This window comes from Chanos chanos, chromosome 13 (assembly GCF_902362185.1).
Source record: "Chanos chanos chromosome 13, fChaCha1.1, whole genome shotgun sequence".
NCBI classification, from domain to species: Eukaryota; Metazoa; Chordata; class Actinopteri; order Gonorynchiformes; family Chanidae; genus Chanos; species Chanos chanos.
The window spans coordinates 5,927,678-5,952,810 of record NC_044507.1 but is presented as its reverse complement, the minus strand read 5'-3'; the positions used below and the strand labels follow the sequence as shown (position 1 = coordinate 5,952,810).

The following is a 25,133-nucleotide window of genomic DNA, read 5'->3' as shown; positions in this document are numbered from 1 at the left end:
GCAGCTCACTTCTGTCGCGTCCAAAACGACCAGGACTAGCTTGCATCACCTGACATACTCTGTAAATCCCTTTGGAATCGTTAGTGACATGAATAAACCTGCAGGCCCAAAGGAGATTTCAGCCATAGTCAGGGCCTTACAGGGGAGTCGAAACAGCGCTTCTTCTCCATTGTGATCTTCCCACAGTTTAAAGAGGTTTAAAGTCAGGCTTTCATTCAGTAGTTGAACTAAACTTTTATCTGTTTTGTCTGAGTGAGTAGAGTCACTCGTATTCGGATCAGTGCGTCGGGCTGTGTCGATACAGACCCCTAACACACATTCCTCGACCAGTTTCTTGTGAGGAGGTGTGTCAGTCTGTCAGCACACACACACACACACACACACACAAACACACATGCACACATACGCACACACGCACGCACGTACACACACACACACACACACACACGGACGCACATGCGCACACACACACACATGCACGCACACTCACACACAAACGTAGATGCACACATTCTCTTTTACACACACACACACACACACACACACTCTCTCCCTCTCTCTCTCTCACAAACGCACACACACACACACGCTCTCTCTTACACACACACACACTCTCTCATACACACACCCCTCTATCCTTTTGTCTGTCTTCCGTTTCCTTCTATGTCTTTCTGCTTCTTTCAGCTGCCTGGTGTTTGAGAGCTTTTTGAGAATTTAAACATGGTGTGAGCACAGAATAAACTCTGAATTATAAATCGCTGATCCTTTTGGAGAGAGTTCCTGTTTTTTTTTTTTTCTTTTTCCCGAGCCTTTTAAAGTGAGGTCGAACTAGGATTCAATAACAGATCCTGTCTTTCCACACAGTACCTCAGGGGACCGTATGTGCTCTTCAGTCTAGCTCTCTCTGTCTGGTCATGACCACTGAGCTCATATATACACAGCTAAAAGACCACAGAAGGAATAAAGAGACCATCTGCTGTCCTTTGTGTCAAAACACTACTATCTCTGAAAAAGAAGCATTAGTCACTGTCTAACAGCGGTCACATCATTCATCAAGAGACAGAGAGCATAAAGTCTTGGTGCATCAATAAAATAGCATTTTCTCATTGTTGCTGTTTTTTGTGTATTCAGATCTTCAACAAGTGAACTCGGTCCTGTCATTTAAGCCATCGTCCTTGGCAACACTGGATGTAGACCAGAATGCAGGGCAAGGAACATGCTTGGAAATGTACTGAATGCACATTACATGATTTATAAACAGTGTCTATAGCTGACCCTAAAAAGCCCTCTCAAAGCCTCGACATTTAGAGCCACTATTAATAGTATATTAAAATCTCTGTGACAGTTTCCTCCTTCATTTGTTTTGTGTGTGTGTGTGTGTGTGTGCGTGTGTGTGTGTGTGTGTGTGCATGTATGTGTGTGTGTGTGTGTGGGTGTGTTTCATTACTGCAGCTACATTTCCTCTAAACTAGACTACATGGCCAGTAACTTTGGTAAAACTAAAATTGGTTGTTGGAACCAAGAACTCTAGAAATAAAGTGACTAAGCCAAAGTTGTGTTTAGATGGTCTCACTGCCACATTGTGCACGACAGTGAAGAGCCTTGGAACGATGATGGACAGTGACTTCACATTTGGAACCCATATTTCGTACTCTTGCTAGAACATTTTACAGTTCTGTCTATCTACAGATCATGGGGTATCTCTTCTCTGTGTGGCTCCTACACTACAGAACAGTCTTCCAACCAATGTCTGGGATTCCAAGACACACTCTATGAGTCTAAGGATAAACTACAGACTGTTCGGCCTAGCATGTAGCCTAGCATATAGCTAAATTCTGTAAACAAAGAGGTCGAGGAAGTGGACTGTGGTAATGGAGTGTTTTGATAAACTGAGACGTCGGTACTGCCCTCTCTCTCTATTTATGCGTGATCACTAAAGTTTGTTGTTGAAAATGGAATGGGGAGTTTCTTAATGTCTCAAGGACCCCTTATGGATGTGGAGCCCACTGATTCTCTCCTATTTTTGGGTTTTGGCCACATTAATTAGACCAGATGGAGCTCTCAAATCCAGATCATTTTAAAGCAGTTTACAGAACTTGTGCTACATTGCTCAAATATCCTAAACAGTCTCAGTCTTGTTCCCTCTTTTCTTATCTCCTCTTTTTGGCCCCAGCTATAGGGTACCTATTCTGACATCTGCGAGGCACCACTCCCAAACCCCTTAATCCCAACACAAGGCCGATCAGCCCCTACCCCCCTGTATGGACCTCCTACAGGTTCCTATCCCGCCCCGAGGTCTACAGAATCCCCTGCCCCTCATCTGAGACCTATAAGCTCCTGCACCTGGCCCTACCTGTCTCACCATTATCCTTCACACGACAGCCCGTGGCCTGTCTGTGATACTGACTCTCCTGACTGTGGAACTGTGACCTGTGCTGTCTATCCACCTCGTAACTGCACTATTAAAACGTGATTTACCACTATACGGCTTCAGGTAATTAAAGAAAAAGTGATATGAAAACTGTATGGTTATCAAATTAAGTTATATCCCACAGTGTCTAGACCTCCTAGAGTCTTATATGCAATAGAACCTGGGAACCCTGGTTTCTTCATACTGTGAATATCTTTATTCTTAGTGCCAGATAGATGATGGTGGGCTCCCCCTGCCGAGTCTTGGTTCCTCCTTTTGTCTGTTTTGTGTGTTTCAGTTTTTCCTTGCCACTGTTGCCTTGGGCTTGCTCACTGGGGGGTTTAGGCACAGATCTCTGTAAAGCTGCTTTGAGACTTTTAATTGTAAAAAGCACTACCAAAAATAAATCTGAATTTGAATTTGAATTGAAATATGACTTGGTGCCTTCTCGAAAAAAGATTTCCATCTGAATGACAAACCTTCCAAGACAATGGCACAGAAGTTGAATAGCGTCAGTCTAGAACTGTTTGCAATCAACTACAGCTTGACGAATCAGCGACAAGCCAAGCGGTCACTGTGGCAACACTAGTGAATACAGATTTATTTACCATAAACTAGAATTATTTACCATAAACTGTGTCAAAACACGTACACAACACAGACGTAAAATTTAAGTCTTACAGAACATCTTTGCTGTATTGGATAAGGCGTTAAAGAACTTTTTTTTGTTTTGTTTTCCTGTTTATAAAGTCTGTTTACATCATAAAGGACATTGAAAGTTTTCTTCTGGATTCCTTAGAGACACACACGTTGTTTCCTTTACATCATGATGGTACTCTCCTGCACGTCCTCCTACGGTTGCTTTTTCATTCTCTCTACATTTCACACAGCTGCCTCTGTGAAGGTAGTGCTTCCTAAGCTTGTTCCTCCCATACACCGCTGTCTATGTTACAGTTCATGCTGTAGGATTTCAATTAAGCACGTTAGCTGCACACACCATGACTAATTGTTACCGTTACCCGCATGAAGAAGAAGGAAAAAAAAAAAAAAAAAAAGGCACTATTTTTAGTCCCCAGTGGGCTGAGGTGAAATGTGCTCATTTTGTAGTCTTCTCTCAACACTAATGCTTCTCTTTTATCGTGGCTGTTAATTACATATCTCTAAAATTGCTCTGTGCAGGAATCGTCAGGGGAGGCAGGAGAAAGAAGCGAGGGAAAGATCAATGGAATCTCTGTTTCTTTTGTTCTGTTTATCCTTGCTTGTTAGGATCCCTGGCTAAAGCACTGATACCGTTTTTTTAATAAGTCTGCTACAATGTCATAATTACATCAGACCTAAGAGTGAACAACACATTTTGGATGGTGTGTGAGAAAGAGAGAGAGAGAGAGAGAGAGAGAGAGAGAGACTTCATTCATCTAAAGGTCATTTAGGTATTATTCAAGAGATATCTAATTAACTGCTGTATCACTTGTTTGATCAACCTTTCCTCTTGAATAACTCAAATTGTAGATATATGTAGATATGTATTCAAATCTGCGGAGGTTAGGCGGGCAGGGTGGGATGGTGGGGGTTCTCACTCCGTATTCAGTGAGGACATTTTGGGCTCAGAAATGCCGGATTTCTCCGGATCTGTGTTTCGTGCAAGACCAATCGATTGTGTTTCACGTTGACCTCATTTAGCCCAGATGTCTCCATGGTGAAAAAAAAAAAAAAAACGGCCAAGACACAGACACACACACACACACACACACACACACACACACACACACACATATTGCTCTGCCCTCTCATACCTCTCTCTCTCAATCCCTCCCCCTTCATCTTCCCTTTCTCCATCTCCATCTCACATTCATTCCACTTTTCTCCTCTCTCTCCCTCTAGCCCCAGGTGAAAGCTATGGCACTTCAAAGGCCCTTTCACTGCCTAAAACAGATCAAAAGACATGAGGGAGCTGGGGAGACAGCAGCGGCCGGGAGGGGGCGGGGTGGAGGGGTGGGGGCAGTGAGAATGAGAGAGAGAGAGAAACAGAGAGAGAGAGAGAGAGAGAGAGAGAGAGAGAGACTGAGCGAGTCAGAGTCGAAGCAAAAGAAGAGTGAGAGTAAAGGGAGAAAAACAGAAGCATATGACATAGACATGGTGATATGTCTGCTCTCTGGTCTGCTTTCTCTCTGCCCATTGACTTTAATAAGACACGATGGGTCAGAATACATGATCACAGAACTGTAAGGGTCTTTTAAGGTTCATCATGCGGGCACCCCCCCCCCCCCCAACCCCCAAAAGCTCTACCGGACGCAGTTATTCCCACGAGTCAGTTTATACTCCTCTGATCCCATCAAACATAGCCGAACTTGACAGCATTTTCACAGTGGCCAAATATGGGCGCCAGCAGTCAGACAGTGGTGGAGTCAGACAGAGCACACAGAATATCAAAATGAAGTGGTGGACGAATGAAAAGAAAGGAGTCTATGGATGAAAGGATACAATACGATTCTATAGGCGAAAGGAAAAAAAAAGGGATGGTATGAAAAGAAATGAGAAACGGAGGGAAAAACGACATGGTGAATGGAGGGGAAAAGGGTACTGAGGGTAAGGAGGTTATTTCGAATGTTCAAATACTTCCACAGGGGCTTGTACATCTACGAAGAAAAATTACAGATAGTCGTCCAACGCTGATCATGAAGATGGTTCTGATTAAACTCCAGTTTCTTTCAACCAACTTTGCCTACTTACAAAAAAAAAAAAAGAAAAAAAAAGAAAAAAAAAGTTGTCTTTAAAATGACATAAAAGTTTTATCGCTAATAAAATAGCAATAATATCGATGGTGGTGTCACCACCCCATGGTTTTATTTCACAGGCCATTTACAAGAAGATTTATAGTAATATAATAAAACTTTGAAATATTACACAACCCCCAACTGTTCAAGGATTACAGTATGAACCATAAAGCAAAAATCATTGCAAAAGAAAGAACCCTAGAGTGATTCCAACCTCTCCCTCTGGTAAAGTTACTTAGCAACCCCGAAGAAGAGAAAAATGAATGAGGAATGTGGCTTAAGTAAAGAGACCTTGGGACAATTTGACTTTTTTTTTTTCATGACTGGGGGGGGGGGGGGGGGGGGGGGGGGGGGGTATAGAGACACTAGAGCTGTTGGGGAATCATTTGACTGTCGCACGCATTAAAAGTAATTGACCTTCCAAAACTGCCAGGGAAATTATTTGCACTTTCTAAAAGTACAAAAAAAAAAAAAAAGAGTAATGGTACACCCACACACAGACACACACACACAGACACACACACACACACACACACACACACACACACTCTCGGGAAATGATCTGAGTGCTTCTCAGAGAGAAGGTAATGAGGCTTCAGGGCAGAAAAAAAAAGCATGATCTCGCTGTTACACAACTGAAGAGGTTATGACTTTTCGTGGGCATTTCTGGGGTAGATTTGAGAACGCGTGCACTTCTAACGTCTAGCACAGTCTGCAGTTTACATACTGTGGCTGACGAACGCGTCAACTGTTCACACAGATGGTCGAAATTTCTGATGCAGAGCAAAGGCTCAAACAGAAATGTTCTGAAAAAAAAAAAAAACCCTCACAAATGGTATCAAGAGGCAGACAGAGATAAATGGAGAGGTGAGTGGTGACAGATGGAGAGATGTCTGAAAGAGCGAGCGTGGCCTCCTATCACTCTCCCGATGAGGCTTTGATTTGTTGGCGATGCCACTGTAATCCACCTTGTCAAATTCAAGAGGGATCTTAACCAAACAGACAATTCACTCATTCATTCATTCATTCATTCAAGGCTTCACCTCTGTGACTGCCAAAAGGATTCGGAATGAAAAAAAAAACCAAAACAAAACAAAAAAACTAACAAAACCCAAAAAAAGAAGCAAATCTTTAAACCAGCAATTGTACAATTCCTGGTTTTTTTTGTTTACCCCATTTTCTGTCTCTGTGATAAATAAATCTGAGTATTACTATTTGTGATATTTTCTCTAATACATAAAAGGGAAGGCCGTCTATGATAACAGATGTATTCTGAGTGTGTAGAGATCTGTTTCCCAGCAGCCTCACCCACCTTATGCTCTGGATCTGCAGGTTGTCTGGATCCGTAGCGTTAAGCATAGCCACAAAACTGCCCACGGGGATGTTCTCCCGCTTTGTAACCACCAGAGGGTCTGGGAAAAACACGGGGCCCTCGTTGACGTCCATGACGGTAACGTGTACCGTCGCCGTGGAACTGGGTCCGTATCCCACATCTGGTACCAGAGGATCCTCGTTCTCGACTTTTATCAGTAAAGTGTGGAAGGCTGTACTTTCGTAGTCCAAAGGCTGGTAAAAAGGAGAAGAGAAGAGAAGAGAAGAGAAGAGAAGAGAAGAGAAGAGAAGAGAAGAGAAGAGAAGAGAAGACAGAAAAAAAAGAGAGAGAGAGAGAGAGAGAGAGAGAGAGAGAGAGATAGAGAGAGGACCAGGTAAAGAGTGAATAGGCTGAACATACCACCTCATAATGGTAACTGAATCAGTAGGTGAATCAGTAGATGAATGAATAAATTCAGTTGTCCATACCTTCACCACAGTCAGCATGCCCTCGTTGTTATCGGGGTTGGTCTGGATGTCAAAGGCCTCGTTGGGGTTGCCGTTAATGATGGAGTAGATGGCTCTCCACGCCCCGGTGGCTGGATCATCTCTGTCATCCACTGTCAGGTTTAACACCACTCCTGTTGAGTCCTCATTCACCGTCGCCTGGAACTGGAACGGAAATACAAGGGGATTGGTTACTGGGTGGAATGGAAGAACTGGTCAAGGGTATAAAGCAGAGATTGGCCTTTTAAGGTCAGTATGAACCTTTTTTTTTTTGACCTGAAATGTTCTTATTTTCAGCGCATGATGTATTTCTCTGCATTCCTCACCGCATCTCTAAACCACAAGTCAAGTAAGCTCATTGTGATGACACTTTCAGCGATATAAGATTTCAAAATGATCATACCTAAGGAATTATAAAACACTCATCACAGATATTATCTTTCATTATCACACTGAGAAATATGAAGCTGAATCGCACTGATAAAAGGATACAAGATATTAGTGCAGAACATGATCAGAATCCTTTTGGTTTAGTTAGTTACAACAAATGACAATATACTGGGTTTGGACATTTCAAATGCAGCATCACAAAGACGCCAAGAGTGTACAAATTTCTAATAAAAAGGCTTGGTCTAAAGCCTGTAGCTCCACTCCAGCGTGTGAACGTCATAAGCCCCGTGGTGATGTGGGAAGGGTGGGCTTTGTGTTTCCCAAGGCGACACATACAGCTTCAATCACACCTTCCTTTCAGTGTTTCAAACAGGAGGAATCAAATAAGGCTTGTTTCCTTTCTTATATATGAACCCTGCAGCTCAAATACACCTCTCTCTCTATACAATAAAGAAAAAAGAAAAGAAAGGGGCAGAGAAGACAGGGAGAGTGCTGAGGTGATGGGGTGTGTTTTCTGGGGGTAGAGGTAGATGATGAGTGACAGAGAAGGGTGTGATGTTGTGTGAATGTGGAGAGTTGTGTAATTTGTCTTGTTTGACTGGAGGTGATCTAGTTCCCAGGGACAGTGACAGCATCTCTGTACAACCCTCTGACCTGCACTCAGCCAATTAAACACCCTCCGTCTCTGTCACACTCCCTCCTTCTCTCTCTCTCGCTCTCTCTCTCTCTCTCTCTCTCCTTGTCTCTTGCCCTTTCCTTCTTGTCTGACTATCTGTGAGCCTCTGTGAGAGGGCCACAGGTTGAAGTTGCGTGTTTTTCAGATTAAGGCGGCAGCAACACTGGCTTTGGCAGCGGCGTGTGTGGATAATGAATATTTTGCCTGCAACGCATCTGTAATTGTTCTTTTCTTTTTATGGAGGTGACTGTGGATAGGACAGCCAGGAGAGACAAGCTGCTTTTGTTTCAGCTAAATCTGCACTGTCGTAAACAATGAAAGACATGTCTGAACAAATGTGCCTACGGGGCCTCTCTCTCTCGCTCTCTCTCTCTCTCTCTCTCGCTCTCTCTCTCTTTCTTGTTCTACCCTTTTTTCACTCCTCACTGTCCCCTGAATCCTTGCTTTAACACAGTTCCACATCCCCCTTTCTCTCCCTGCGTCTCAGAGAAAAGAAAAAAAAAAGAAAAGACCTTTAAGCTGCTAATGTAAGTCTTTACGGTGTTCTCTCATTCCAGGGAAAGCATTTCCATTCAAAGGCATTACAATCTCTCTAGCCCAATTCCTCAATCCAGCTTGTTTGAGCTGATGAATTATTTGTAGCAGGGCCAGATGAGGTGCGCTAGCCATGAACCCGCTATCATTTCTGTTCACCAGTGTGTGAAGTGAATGCTCTCCTTTACTGCAGGGCCTGTTCCCCTGATACCAGACACACTGGGAGCCATGGTTTGGGAAATACGCTGATATAAGAGGCTACACACACACACAGGGCCTGAGGTGGACTGTGATTTAGACAACTTCTGTTTGATGGTGTTGAACTTTGAAAAGCAGAGGTAAGCATTTCCTGAGCTCCCCCCTGGCAGTGGAGGGGGGTGGGGGCGGAGCTATACGGAGAGTGCAAGGTTGACCTCAGCTCTTTACAGTTTGATAGTCTGATGCCTCAGGTGGAGCAAAAGCATCAGGATTTTAGAAAAACATCAGAGACCTGGAGAGGTAGGCAAGCATGCATGATATATTAAATAAACCACCAACAACACTTCTCTCTCTCTCTCTCTCTCTCTCTCTCTCGCTCTCTCTTTTATTTTGCTATACCTCTCTCTCTCTCCCACACACATGCACGCACACACACACACACACACGCGCGCGCACGCGCACACACACAGAAACACACGTACATATGCACAAATATGCCCACACTCAGCGAGACCTAAATCTCTTAAATTGCTCTCTCGTTCCACCATCTCTTTCTCGCTGCCAATTTTCAGGTCTTTTATTGCAGCTAGTCCTCAATCAGATTCGTATCAGTCCTACAATGCTCTGTGCTGTGTTAGAGTGTGTTAGAGTGAAGCGTGACCAGACTCAGGAGGATTAACCCAGCCTTAGCGCCCCTGGCTCAGTCTCTTCCCACATCTCTCGGCTGTCACAGCTTGTCTTATATCATACGGTGTCCAATCCAAAGACGGTAACTTTCTTTGACTTTACATTCATTCGCAGACAAGGTTTCTCACCGTGGGACTATATGTTGCTCTTAAAACTTGTGTATCTGAGCAAGAAGGGTTTTTTTTTTTTTTTTTGAGTTTTATTAGAAGAGAAAACATTGATTTTTCATTTTTATATAGCGCAATCTCTTTCAATCCCAGAGAACCCTGTTTTCTCAGAGACTGAGGGAGTAGTTTGATGGATCAATCCGCTTTCCTGAAGGACGGAGAAACTGCACAGAAAAAAAACAAAAAAACACGGACGCAGAGCGAGAGAGTGGAGGAGGGAGACAAAGAGAGACGCCTGACTCACTTCTAAACGATCGTTCGTCCTGTAAAACGAGGCTTACGCTGAAAATTAACCTTGGATGGCCAAAGAAACCCCTCAACGACTTCAGTATGTTCAGGCATTTGTCTCGCCCTCTACGTGTGACGCGCCCGACTCAGCCAATCAGATTCCTGAGGACGTCGAGAGCTATGACAGTGAGTTTGGAACCACACCTCCCCGGAGCATGGCTCTTACGACAGGACTGTCCAAAGTCATTCCAAAAACGCCAATGTGCGTACAGGAGTTGTTTCCAAAAGGCCAGTGCGTTTACAGGAATCTCTGTTAACCCCTCAGTCAACTTCCGTGCAAGGTCTGACTCAATCCAGTCCATCCCTTTAACAAGCCAATGAACAACAGGGATGCAATAAGAGAGAGCGCAGATACAAACACACCCCATCCCCCCCTTAAGGCCTGCGGAGGTTACGCTCCAGGTGAAGAGGTGTCTTATGCTTTGACCCTGGAAGACTATATCTTTTGAACTGGTCTATTCTGTATCACATTCCCAAATGAAGAAACATAGCCGTGCTGGGAGGAACTGTCTCCGTCGATTCCAGGCCCTTTTCCTAAAGTGGGAGCTGCCTCGGTTATCTGCCGTTTCCTGCGCTTTGATTGGGAGAGACAGTCTGTTATAGACTCAGTCTCTGCAGAAAGCTCTGTGTGTCATAGCTCTGTTTGAACATGTCAAGAGCAGGGCCTTTATGATCTTTCCAAATGTCACTCAGCCCATTCAGCAATGACAGCTCTCTCCTCACTGTGGTACAGCATTTAAGGTTCTCATTATGACATCTGAGTTTATGAAATTTGGATTTCACCTAACAAATGTCATTGCTCAGACAGAGGTCAGGCACAGTATGTACACACAGATGTGCACAGTATGTACACACATGCACACGCACACGCACACGCACGCACACACACACACACACACACACACACACACACACACACACACACACACACACACACACATGCTGGCATTCATATCCTAGTGGGGACTTCCCATTGACTCCCATTATCCAGTAACTAAAGAATACGAACCCATCCCTAACCCTAGCCCTAACTTTGATTAAAGAAATGTTTCAACACTTTTTGTTTTATCAATAACAACAATATAGTTTAGAAAACTGTTGTTCTCGTAGTGGGGACCAGCATTTGGTCCCCACCAGGCACTTTTGTCAGATTATGCTATCTTTCAGTCCCCAGAAAAATACCAATACATAGTACACTCAGACTCACATACACACACACAGGCACACACACACACACACACGCGCACACACGCACGAACACACGCACACACACTCAGACTCACACACAGCCTTTTCCAGATCACAGCGCAGTTGCGATTCATTTAATCATCCTGCGCAGCGAAGCGGTCAGATGGATGTATTCTATCTTTGTGGACCGTCACCACTGAGCCCCTGCCATGCCACTGATAAGACCCCAATTCCTCAGAGTGCACAAAGTAACCAGTGGGGTGGGAGAGAGAGGGAAATAACCAACCTCACATCTGTCCCACTGCAGAATACCGCCAGAGAGAGAGAGAGAGAGAGAGAGAGAGAGAGAGAGAAAGAGAGAGAGAGGGAGAGAGAGAAAGAGAGAGAGATAGACATACCTCTGGGACTGAAACACAAGCAACCAAACACAGTGCCATACAGGCTGGGAAAAGGACAAACAGAATGTCAGATTTGCTTACGAAGATAAACATAGCAATTTCACCTCTTTTGTAGGTTTGGGAGGGCGGGAGTGGTGGTGGTTGTGTTGGTGGTGCGGGGGGAGGGGGGGGGGTGGGTATAAGATTTTAAATTATTGAATCGGTTCAAGTACCAATTTATAATATTCCATTTTCTTATCATTATTTAACCAAAGAGACACAACATTCATGGAATCTCTGAAGCTATGAGGCCTAAGACCGAACCGCATCTGCAAACGTTTTGTTTTTTGTTTTTTTTCGCAGGACAAAGCTTCTTCTTTCAAACATACAGAAGGAAGAACACATTACAGGACTGAGGAATGGCACCTAATCTGAGGGGCTGTAGCTCCAGGTGTGTGTGTGTGTGCGTGTGTGTGTGCGTGTGTGCGTGTGTAAGACTGAACAGGTGCTGTTTATACCCGTGGGAGGTCACGAACACTCTCAGAGACCACTCAAACAGATCAGGTAGAGACAGTAACGTCTCTTGGTTCGAGGACCCTTCATCAAAGATGAAATTCCTCCACTCAAAACGTGCTCTGTCACAGCAAGTCGAGACGGTATTCACTCCTGCATTCAAAAAAAAAAAAAAAAAACCCTCTGCTGTTCATAAGAGCTGCAGCATCTCTCAAAAAAAGACGAGAAGAAAAAGGAGAGCCTTCTCCTCGGTGTGGTAGGCTGACAGAAACCATGGCATCGACAGAGAGAAACAATTTGGGAACCTAAGTGCCGGGACACAAAAACAAAAAAACAGCAAAAAAAAACAAATTCTTCATCGTATGAAGTGAACTGGGAGTTTTTAATGGATTAAATATTTGAACAACAACTAAAAGAGCTTAACTGAGTGGAATAGTTACCTCTTTATTGAACTGAGGAGAACATAAAGATTTTTATGGATAATGGAATCCACAGATGTCGTCCAAAGGGACATGAAAGAGCTGAGACACCCTCCCCCACACCACACATATGTGTTTGACCAGTGAGGGTCAAAAGCTCACTAATAATACCAATCAGCCATAATATCAACAGATTTCAAATGTCAAATGTCTAACTTCCAAATGTCAAGTCTACACTTATGAAACATAATAAAAGCCTACATAAGCCTAAAAAAACAGGCAGAAAGAAAGGCTGTCACCCTGTGGATACTCTTAAGATGTCAGCTGGAGTTAGAAGTGTATATGATTGCTATTTCAGGCTATTCAAGAAAAAAACAAATTCCATCAAATTAAGGCTGTGTACTTATTATTATGACTAACGTGTCTTTTTTCAGCACCGTGAAATGAAATGTTTACATTTGCTGAGAAACTTTGGTGTTCGCATTGGATTATTAATTTTCATGAGTGTATCTGAGAAGACCCGGAGTTATATTCAAAGGTCACGCCCTGGACAGATGGTCTGCAGAAATGCAATACAGAAAATTACCATCTCTTAGGAGATGTCGATGAGGAAAACAAGAGTTTACTGTAGAGAATATGAGAGAGGGAGAGAGAGAGAGGGAGAGAGAGAGAGAAAGAGGGAGAGAACAAATGTCAAACACAATGAGTAAGCCAAAACAGGCCTTACGGGTAAACACACCAGACTGAAACCAAACAGCAGTTTGTCTTTTCTTTTGACCCTGTTCAGAACATTCCAATGTATCAAGCATCACGGCTCACAGAAAACTGACGTTTTAGATCACAGAGCCACAGAGGATTTCTCTATCAGTTACTTTCTTAGACTGAGAACAAAACCACTAAAATAAATTCAGTAAGACCACTAAACATACAGATAATTTAATGAAAGCTGAGGGACTATGTTTATCACCTTCCATTACCACTTTACCCGAACAGTACATTTTAAATCGATATCTTTAATATCACACTCCATTTTATAGGGCTATATACACATTTATATCCTTTCATTCTACCTATGGGGACATTTTCCCTCCTCTTAAAAGTGCTCATTTCTCTTTTTCTTTAGGCCACATCACACTGGATTTCGTAGTAAAACTGACAGTTTGTGAACAGCTGTGAGATTTTTGAATGTTTGACACGGCTGTGGAGTTTGTTACTCGTTGAAAAGCCCCTCTGACTGATGAGTGGGGCGTGTACTTTCTCTCAGCACGAAAAGGACAGACACCCGGCCCAGTCCAACTGGACCTCACTGTGGAGCACCGTCTCTGGTGTCGCACCGTTCCCCGTTTCAAGTCGGGCTTCGATTTCAAATTTCATGTTTGAACAACTACAGTGGCTAGCCTACAACAAGGTTTTTTTTGTTTTTTTTTCTTTTTTTAATAGACCTTTATGTGATGAAACGGGTCAATATTTCACATTCTAAGATCGGTCAAACGTCGTGTCAGGTTTCGGACTCGATTTTTCCAGACCTGAAATGCTCCGTATTCCACATTCCACATCGCTGAACGCTGGTCGTCTTCACGCTCGCCGACAAGCTGGTGCCTGAGAGATGGAGTCAAGCATGGAGAATGAAACTGACCCTGCTCAGTCTGTGTCTGGTTAAACGGGGCCCTGAGCACAGATGCTGAGCGTGTTCAGTGACTGACAGCCGAAGGAACGCCAGCTGCTCCTGAACCACACCTTCACATCGCCGCGCGTTACCGTGACGAGGAAACCCCACTGTGATGTGTCACACCCGGTCCTGGGCCACATCCCCAAAGGACCTCATCAAGTCCCTGTCTGTAAGCGCACATTTCATATTCCGTTATGTGTCAAGACATGACGGGTCACAAGCAATTGGGTTTTACTTGGGAATTTACCTTGCGAGAGACAAGTCTGCCTAAATAAAGTTGAAGAGATGTCATTGAGAAGGCAACCATGCAAAATAGCAAAGCTGGGTTTTTTTTTTTTTCTTTTTCCTCTCCAGTCAGTTCTGGTGTCAGAGTGGATGCGAATAAGGTTTGAAAAGTCTCTTGTCTTTCTACCTCTCAAGCCTTTCTCTCTCTGACCTTTTCCACAGGATAATGTCTTTCTAACTGCTGTGGAGAGGGCCTGTCTCTTCATCTGGAGAGGATCTCCTGGAAGCCAAAGGTAATGCTCACGGGCTTGATCCACACCATGGCTCTGCCTGTTCTCGTCAAAGATTCGTAACCACGGCGACGTGTCAGCAAACGCTGACGTTCAGTGTATGTTTGCGAATAAATATTAGTGCGTATTTTTGATGATAGGCCTGTTTTAGAGCAGGTGGAATTCTGTCGCCTGTTCCTTTGACTTCACTGCCTCTCCTTCCTCAGCTCTCATTCTTATACTTTGCGTTATACTTACGGTAGGGATGGTAACATTCACTGGTTCGCATTGGTGCACCGGCGTAAAAGTTCACGATGCATTCGCCCCAGTTAAAAAAAGTGTGCACCGGATACAATTTGGGATGTACTCAGAACGCGTTGTTTCTGACAGCTTTGCATCGGTAAAAAAATCTGATTTATTTACATATAATTATTAGTAATAATTAGGCCCTCTGCCCTTATTATTTAGAAATGTGACCAATAATTTGTGACAATTTTAGATTTAGATTGATTGATTTAGATTGATTCCTGAGTTTCTCTAGCGCGCTCTCTCATTTCCACTGCTGTCAGTGGCCGATTCTCGTCAAGTCTCTCAGCCAAGTCTCGCGCGAATTCGGGCGAGTCACAGATTGTCATGGAGGGGGAAGAGCTACACGCTCCACCAAATTGCCACTTAGGATTTTTCAAGAGAGACGGAGAATTTGACAAGACACATGCAATCAAACTATCGGTACCATACTGAATTGCATAGCATCATATTCTTTTGTATTGCACTGTATCGCCTTGAATGGCATTGTGTTGAATCAGATCGGGTCGAATCGCACTGCATCGTAATAGGGGTGAATCATATCCTATCGCATTAGTAGCTGCTTCATATGTATCTTTGATGTATCGGATCGTTGGCAATGCATCGGGATGGGTATCGCATCGGCCTCAGTGACGGAGATGTACAACCCTATCTCACGGGGGTGTTTGATTTAAAGCTGCCACAAATGAGCATGGATAAGAGTGTTTTTGAATGGTCAAGACTTAGAGTTAATGACTAGGCTTTTATGCAGATGTTTCTGTGGCATTTTAGATGGCTCAGAAACAATCTTGTGCTTATTGATATTTGTTCACAAATTTCATATATCTTTATGAGATAAGCCTGTGAAGTAATAAGGATTCCAGTTGAAGTGAGGACACTCTAATCCAGCATTAAATTGGTAAAACCATCCTTTCATCTCTCTTTTCTCTCCTTTCATGTCTCTTTTTTTCTTTCGTAGCTGTACATTTCCTCTGAAGCCTGTTTGCCTTTTTAATTATGATTTAATTGATTAATTAATTCGTTAATTTTATTTTTTACTACTGGCGTGTACCAACAAAGAATCCACAAAGAAGAAACACCGAGGGCACTCTGGATCACATTTTGCACAGTGTCACATTTTCACACGATTCCAGTCTGATCCTAATAATTCTGTAATTCCTATGGGTATAGTACCTGCTGCAGCAGAGAGAAGTTTCTGTTTCTCAGCTTGGAGAAAGAAACATCATACCCCGCTGGTAGAATCACTCATAAACGCTTTAGCACTAATGGGTTTCAGTCGAGTATGTTCACCATAATTGATAGTTTTAAGAAAAGTATGTTGCTCCACACGTTGCCAAGAAAACAGAGGAAAAATTGAAATCTTAAATCTTTTTGGTTATGGGTCAAGTGCTTTTAGTCAGAGAAGAAAAAAACAAAAAAACAAAAGCTCCACAGCTACTGCAGTCTCCAATTACCCAATCACAGCAATGCATGTGCAGAGAAACGTTCAGAGGCAGCACCAAACTACATCAGTTCACAACGAAAGATGCAATAGCTCAGGGCCCTCACAAAGACTACGAAAAGGTCTAACAAGGTATAATAACAGTCGATGAGAATAAGTGTTGGAAATCCTCCTTCTGAGACGCTTAGATCAATTAAGTTCTAATTATGATTTTTTTTTTCTTCTCATGGGTGAGATTTCTGCTAATATGGGGTTTGGAGAATGAGCAATTGCTACAATTAAACTTTGTTTTATATTTCTTGTATTGTGAAAACCACAATTCTCAGTCTAAATATCCAGCCTGTGTCATTCGGGGGTGCAGGGACTGAGGCGACAACCCAGAGACAAAGGCGACGAAAAGAAAAAAAAAAAAAAGAAGATGAAGAAGAGGAAGAACTGGGAAAGAAAAAAGTTTATTTAGAAAGCCTTACGTTACTGAAATGTTTCCACATTGTTGGGGGAAATAACTCTTAAACAGAGGGTGGTGTCAAGGCAATACATTCTTGGAAGTAGTAATAGTCATTTGTATTCTAGCCCTGAAAAAGCAAAGAACTTTTCTATGGGCAGATGCTCTGCAGTCTATACAACAGCCTCAGAAAAATATGTTTTTTCTTTTCTTTTCTTTTCTTTTCTTTTCTTTTCTTTTCTTTTCTTTTCCAAAAAGTGATAATGCAAGCTTAAAATTCATTCGGTTACAACACTATTAAAGGTTACTGGTGCTTGGACTTTTATAAGTTCCAACCAGAATTTATACAAAATAAATGATCATTTTCATGACATGATTCCCTTTGAAGCCTGTATAACGGAGGAGAGGGCTGACTTCTCAGGCCTGTGTTATGTAGCGATGTATCTGCTTAAGTACATTGTGAAGTTGATTCACTAGTATAATGAACTCTTCTTAAGTTCAATTGTGAAGTTCATTCACTAGCACAAGTAAATTTTCTTAACTTCATGGTGAAGTTCGTTCACTAGCACAACAAACTTTTCCTAAGTTCAGTGTGAAGTTGTTACAAACAACAGAGGGAACCCAAATGCAGAGCTCGGACACTGAGTGACGACTGAGTGGTAATTGTCGAAATGAAGGGAAATGACCTTGAAAGCAATGAACTGGCGGTGAGTGGATGGAGAACCAGGGTGTAAATGCAGCAGCAATGATGAGTAGATGGAAAGCAGGTGTGCTGGCGGTCGGGAACAGGAAGCGCCTCACCCACACACACACACACACACACACGCATACAAAACTGTTATACCCAGATAACCATTCTTTAGAGTCTACATTTAGCTGCTTGGCTCAGGTTTCATCAAATCTTCTTCCATGTTCCTGTGTGGTGTCATCTTCTTCAAAGGTTTCTGTGGCTTCATTGCCTAGGTTGGTAATGCAGTTGTTGCAATTTCCATTTGCTCTGGAGAATAAATACAAATTTCTTCGTTCGTGTTCTCTACACATGAGGGGATCCCCTTCTTATCAGTCATGATGACTAATGTGTGGTCAGTGATAAGAACTGTCAGAACCACAGACTTGTATTTTTACAGTTCCCGCTTGGTTTTTTCACAGACAGAGTAAAAGTTAAATTTGTCTTCTCTGTTCCAGTGGATGACTCTTTTATGCTGTTGTCCTCTTTCTCTTTTAAGCCTCAGAAAAAAAAAACAAAAAAAAACCCAAACAAACAACCAACCAAACGAAGTAAAAAACCTTGGGAGGACTACATTAACATTCTACTTTGGTATTTTGTCAAAACAAGATCAGCATATTGAGCCATTCACTTTATTCAAAATGGGATTAGATCGTGATAAATTAAAAAATACTGTTTCCATTTGCAGCCTATATACTGCTGTCAAAGCTAATTGCAGAATCCACTTGTGCATATGTGAGAGAGAGAGAAAGAGAGAGAGAGTGAGAGAGAGGGTCAGAAAGAGAGAGGGATCACTGGTGACGGCTAACACTGAGAAAAGAGATGTCAATGAGCTTCTGTGAGAACCATTCTGTGAGAAAAAGAAAAGGACACTTTGGATGAGCGCAAGGCTTCAGAGGCCCCTGCGTTCTCATTGGCTGCGTAATGAGCGCCTATCAGCGTTTCGAATGGGCCAGCACTTCAAAGATCAGCAAAGAGACAAGTGATGGCAGCTCCCATCAAATAACAAGGACACAACAAGATTCAATTTCATCAGCTCAAGTGTCTGCACACACGCAAGCGGTACGCAACCGCCTCACAAGCTCCTTCTACCAGGCATCGCCACGACAACGCAACACGCGTGTGGATGCAGTTCAGAAACCGTGTCATTCAAAATTGGTCAAATTGTTTATTCAGTATTCGAGAGCCCTCAAGTATACAACTAATGTTCTTTTTTTCAAAAGAGGTAAAATAAAATAAAAAGGGGTCCGGGTCTGATGCCAAAGAACGATTTGCAGTCGTGCGTACTTTATGGTTTGAGTTCGCCGAGAGCCGTGAACGGAGCCCGGCTAACGTTAGGCCTGTAACTCGGGGCTGTAGCCATCACAGCTAATGTCATTAGCATTCTGAAGGGCTGCATATTCTTCCCGTCACTGCGGGGGGTGGGGGGGGGGGAGCGGGGGGAGCGGCTGGCCCTGGATTAGCTGTCAATCACTGTGAGTGACGGCTGTGATAAGCCACGTCGGTGACTGCTCCCGTACCCGGAATGGACCGTCTGAAAACGCGATGCCAGGTATCAGGGAGAGCCAGAGGTGGGCACCTGACGCATAGCCAACCTCCCTGCAAGAAGCAGTATAGCCAGTGGCCTCTTGCCTTTAATCTGCCCCTGGGCCTGAGTGAGTAACCGAGAGAGAGAGAATGAAGGAGAGCAAAGAGCGAGACTGGAAGAAAGATGGATAGTTCCGGTCTTATCTTTGTAATATTATAACACAGGGCAGACTGCTGTCTAACCTCATATCCTGGCTTGGTTTTGAACTGTCCTCAGGGTGAAAGAGCGGCTTTTCTCACCAGACACGACCTACGCAGTAAAACACTCCATTATTTTTAAAAGAATCAAGTTGATGTTGAGCAATGGCATAGACCGGAAAAAAAAAAGAAAAAATAAAGAAGAAAAAAAAAACAATCATGTTTACCTTCTATGTTCCTGACAGTAGCATGCTGAACATTTTACCCCTTTTGTTTACCCCCATTTCATATCAGTTCCTATGAGAAATTTACTGAAAACATCAAACTTCAAATATTAAATGTAGTGTAATATCATGGGATATAGTTTCAACAGAGCAAATAGATAACAGAACTCAACAGTGCTGGGCTGTTGGTTCTTATTAAGAGTAGCATTAATCTTCTAAATACACAGCGTACATATTCAATCTTAAAATGAATGAATAAGATGTCAGGGGATTGTGAGTCAGCTCTTCTCATGTCCTTTTCTTCATAAAAATGGGATTATAATTCAGAATAAAGTTAATTATTGTAGAAATTTCCCCCCAAGTAACCGTGGAGAATCTAATCATTTCTCTGCCATCAAAGAGCAAGTCGTTTCAAACGCAAACATGTATGAAGAGAGAGAGAGAAAAAAAAAACCAAAAAAAAAAAACGTGGAACACGAAAAAAGCGAGAAAAGAAGCGGGTGTTGCTGAATGATGCATGATGCTTTGAACGAACTCTGACATGTTGGTGACTGTTGGCAAGTGAAATGAAGAGGGAGCGGTCCACTTGGGATAACAAAGAAATAAATAAATAAATCAGAGAAAGGAAATCTACAGAAAGCTGCAAGAAGAATAAAATATATATATATATATATATATATATATATATATATATATATATAAAAGCGTTACGCTGGAGAGATTAATGACTTACTGAAAGTCACGCCATGTTATTAATTTATAAATTAAGTAAGTGTATGTGAGACTAGCCATGGATAGAAGGCACTCACAGCGGGGTTTGACTCCTTGATCTCCTCGCCGAAGAAAGCTTTGTTGTATTCTGTTTGTACACAGGGGTTATTGGCGTTGTTCATTACCGTTCTGTGACGGAACCAGAAGAGTTTCTGGTTTAAAGGGGCCATGTGTGATATCTGTGATGCTGATTTAATGTTCAAGTCTCTGCTTTTCGTCTGGAAACTAAACTGCCATCGTGGCCTTGTACAAGAGTCTTCACCTCAGAGTTCCTCTGGTGCTTTGGTTACTTGGTTTAATATTAAAGTCTCTGCTTTATGTTTGGAAACTAAACTGCTATCGTGGCCTTGAACAAGAGTCTTAACCTCAGAGTTCCTCTGGTGCTTTGGTTACTTGGTTTAATGTTAAAGTCTCTGCTTTTCGTTTGGAAACTAAACTGCCATCGTGGCCTTGAACAAGAGTCTTAACCTTAGAGTTCCTCCAGTGCTTTGGTTACTTGGTAGCACTGTATTCTTCTCTCTAGTCTTATTTTTTTTTAATAAAAAGACTGTGAAGATGCTCATTGGCCCTCCTGCAGATAAACAAAGGTTAAGGAAAAACATTAAGGATTTTTCTCTATGAAATTATTAATATACATAAGGAGCACATTTTTCCCGTGCCTACGATTTTGATTCACAAAGCAGAGCAGTGTTCTAAGTTTTCAATACACGTATTTTATGTCTCTGTGAGTGTGAAGCTAGCCTGTGGCCCAGAGCTCCCAGTTTGCTCTGAGCTTAGCTGGATAATGCAGAGTACACTGGGAATCCTTGCTGGTTGACTGAAGCAGTTCCTTTGGTGTTTCCTGAAAAAGGTTCTCCAAAATAAAAACCAAAAAAAGGAGGTGCTGAAGAAGTCTGTGTAAGGGAGCGGTATGTCTCTGCTCTGATAAATTATGAAAGGTAATCCGTGGAACATCTCAGTGTGTGTGGTGATGAGAAAAAAGGTCCACTGGGCAGCAGGTTGAAAGCAGGTTTTTTTTTTTTTGAAAATGAAATCCTGCAGTGTTTCCCACACAGGGGAACTTATCCCATAATGCAAGCCAGTGCTGGTGCTTGCACACCCAGCTACACACACACACACACACACACACGCACACACGCACACACACACACACACACACACACACGCACACACACGCGCACACACGCACACACATGCAGGGAAACCACTTCACAAGGTGTGTGTTTTAAAATGGTAGTGGGAGAAGTTGAGATTATTTAAATGAACAAAAGCACAGGCTCTGTTGCTCTCACATTTGTTTGAATGATACACAGACATACAGAGACAAGCGTGTGCAGTTGGACATGCCATACTGTATATAGGAGAAGCCTACACACTGGAAAGGAAGAAGCGTGTGTTTCATTTCCTTTATAAGGAACATTTCTCCACAGTGCTAAACAGACACCCAGAAGAAAAATGAGGACATTAAGAGAGGACACGGACAGAGCGTGCTCAGACAAGCCTTCTGTACCCTTCTTCAGTTTCAACATTTCTCATCCAAGATCTCCCTCGCTCCAGCTCCCCCTGACACCGCAATGCATCATGGGAACGGGCTGTGAAAGGACCCGTGGGTGGTAGGGAGTGGGGGTGAAGGTGGGGGGGGGGGGGGGGGTTGTAGTGTGAATGTGTCTGAAACCCTGGCAACAGCTAAGGACATTTCCATTAAAAAAACTAGAACCATTCTAAAAGTCATCAGCTCTCCATCTTGCAGTGCTAGCTTCTCACTTTTACTGTGGACAGAGTGCAAGCGTGGTGTTCTTTCTGAAAAAAAAAAAAATCCTCACTAGGGCACAAACAGCCAAAGCAGAAGCTGTGGGGGGGGGGGGGGGGGGGGTGTTAGTGAATGCAGTTTTATAATTTTTTTTTTTTCCCAACTCCTCACATTTCACACCTCATATTTCTAAATGTTACGTTTTGCCTCTGGTCATACTCGTAATGTAACACAGAGGACTGAGCGCGGCAGACGGGCTCAAAACCTTTTGGTATTGCTGACTACTGACAAAAACAACTAGCCCCACAATCATTACACATACACACACACACACACACACACACACACACACAAGCACCTCTCTGACTGATGTGCTGTGTGTTGCCTTAGGGGTAGGTGAGAAGAATTATAACACAATCATTTTGAGGAGGAAAGCGGAGGTCAGAGAGGATAAGCGTTTGAGTGAAACCCAGTCCATCACCTCTCTGTCTAAGTCGCAGCTGGCGTGGACTACATCTGCGATAAAAGTGATGGATGTGTGGGAGCCTTTCGCCCTGCAAGGTCTGTGTGTATCTGATGGAGAAGTCATTGCCTTTTTCCAAAAGAGAACCGAGGTCTGTTGACAGCGGGAGGGAGGCTTTGGTGAAGATCTCAAAGATCCAGCACATTCAAAAAGGCCCTTTTTTCCCTTCTCTTTCCAAAACAGTTTGCACTGTTTGAGCTGACTCTTTTAAATACTAAGACTGTGAATAGATGTAGATTCACAGTTGTGGTATAGACATTCTAAAGCACACAGTAAAAAAAACATCTTCATTCTTGATCTCTTTTAGCAGTTTTTAATCTAAAACGCATTTCTATCTGAACCTATTTATCAAACATCTGTTTATCTGAAACCCTCCCATTAAAAAACACACATACACATACACATGAATGCACACATGCACACGCGCACACACGCACACACACACACACAAACACACAATATATGTACATGTCCCCCATCATCTGGCCTAATTTCCCTTAAGCATATAAAAGAAAAAACACCAGTCTTCCTCAACACATAAAGAGCATGCCTCTCCCCAGCCTCCCTAGTGTTGAGGAAGAGGCAGTGAATGAAGAAAACCGGCATGTCCTACCAGTGAGTGGGTGAACTCAGGGGCGTGGTCATTGCGGTCTGTGATGGTGATGGTGGCTGTAGCTGTTCCAGTCAGTCCGACCTCGCTGCCTGCCATGTCCTTGGCCACGATCTCCAGCTCGTACTGGGTAGTGGGAAGAGTCTGCAGAAAGAGAGATGAACAGACAGGCTGCGTCTGACATTGGCCTTCTTAGACGATGTACACGCTGATTGTGAATGACAACGGGTGTGAAATACAACAGATCTGACTGTGTTACATCTGACCAGTAAAACGTTTCATTAGTTTTGATACCATTATACATATACCATTTTTTTTTTACTGATTAAGTTCATTTTCTCTTGCTCTTAGCTTGATTAACCATAAGGGATAGTGTAAGTAAGCTCATTATTGACAAAATCTCATGGTCCATCTCTGAAGAGGATACCGAATCCCCACTACAACCCACTACACACGTTTGACAAGCTCTTCTCCTTTCAAACAGGCAGGTCCAAACATAGACAAGCAAGCCAGGATGCGACAGTTAAGAAACCATTTCTTACAGTGACAAAGCCATTGAGTTGTACACATCCCCGGCGCTGTGCGTCCAGTAATAAGATCATGGCTAGTCATCATGTGAGATGATTCTGGCTCTCCCTCTCATTTGTTTAGCATGAGCTGTAGGATCACACTAGCCTGGTCTATCAGCTATTCCAGATGAAGGCAGTATGCTAAATAAATGTCAAGTATCTGTTTCTGTTTAAGCTTTACATTTCCTTAAGATGCTCAAATGCCAGAAAACACCCACATTCTCTTACCTCTCTCTCTCTGTATATATATTTTGAAAGAACTGAATGTGTGTGTGTGTGTGTGTGCGTGCGTGCGTGCGTATACGCGTATGTGTGAATGTGGGTGAGAGAAACTGTGAACAAGTAATTAAAGTACAATGAGAAGTGAGTTGGTTTTCATTTTAAATGCATTCGTGGGTTCAGATATGCTTTTTTAATCAAGAAATGTATTTTTCATTTTGTAATTGTCCTATTAAAATATCTTTGGATGTCCTAATGGAACTCTGCCTGTCTGTACATTCTGAAGCAGTGTTGATCCCTCGTTTGGAAGTTTGGCACTTTCCACAGGTCAGTTCTGATTGAGTTAGTCCAGTAATAGTGTCTTGTCTTGAATGGCCACTCTGTTGAATCTGTACGTCAAAGCTGATATCCAGAGGGACCTCCTGAAGTTCAGTAGCAATGTTTATCGATTGCTCGCAAAGGGTAGGTCAGCATTTTCTGTTTTCATTTTTTTTTTGAAAACAAAGTTATCAAAGAGGTCTGCCACTCTGAGTCTCAAACCTTCCACACTCTCTCTCTCGCCCTCTCTGTCTCTGCCGCCCTCTCTCTTTCTTTCTCTCTCTCCCTCTCCTTCTCTCTCCCTCTCATTTTCTCCCCCCCCCCTCGTCTCTCTCTTTCTCCACTTGTGCCAGCGCTTGCCTACCTGTCATCCAAGACACAACACCTTCAAACAGAGGAGAAAACCATAATGCATAAAAATGACACAGACAACACGCAGTTGTTGGTCTAATTTTTGCACTGCTTAATGGAGATAGCACGCGTGACATATGAAAGCCCTCTTCACGCTTACGTTTTTATTTCCCTCACTGCAATCCCACTCAGTGTCGCGCTAAGTACCATGTGCTTAATAAAACCCATCCATCTGCTTCACAGGTTCCCCCAGAAGGCCTAACGCTGCAGGGATTACACAACCTACATCCCACCTGTCGCCTTCCTCTTACCGCCCTCTCCTCGTTTTAATGTCGAGAGAGAAAAAAAATCAACCAATTAAAGAACAAAAACCAACAAATATCTGTCGAAATGAAGAGATTCCGCTTCTCTGCAACGGGTAAACAACTGTTGAAAATACATTTTTGGTGGTGAAGGAATGAAAGATGTAAGAGAGGGGGGAAAAAAAGCTAAGAGTAATAAGGAGATGAAAGATCATTTAAGTGCTTACTATCATTTTAAGCAGAGCAAGAG

The 25,133-nt window shown here is 43.0% G+C and overlaps 1 protein-coding gene across 1 annotated transcript in view; it reads right to left on the bottom strand.

Annotated features, from left to right (window-relative positions):
* Positions 1-25,133, bottom strand: part of cdh13 (cadherin 13, H-cadherin (heart)) — a 236,598-nt gene that overhangs the window by 34,435 nt on the left and 177,030 nt on the right. Inside the window, exons 8-10 of the mRNA XM_030790562.1 lie at positions 23,128-23,268; positions 6,985-7,167; positions 6,497-6,750 (exon numbers count right to left, since the gene is read on the bottom strand). Of these exons, the coding sequence (XP_030646422.1) occupies positions 6,497-6,750; positions 6,985-7,167; positions 23,128-23,268 (578 nt within the window). The remainder of the gene's footprint in view (positions 1-6,496; positions 6,751-6,984; positions 7,168-23,127; positions 23,269-25,133) is intronic.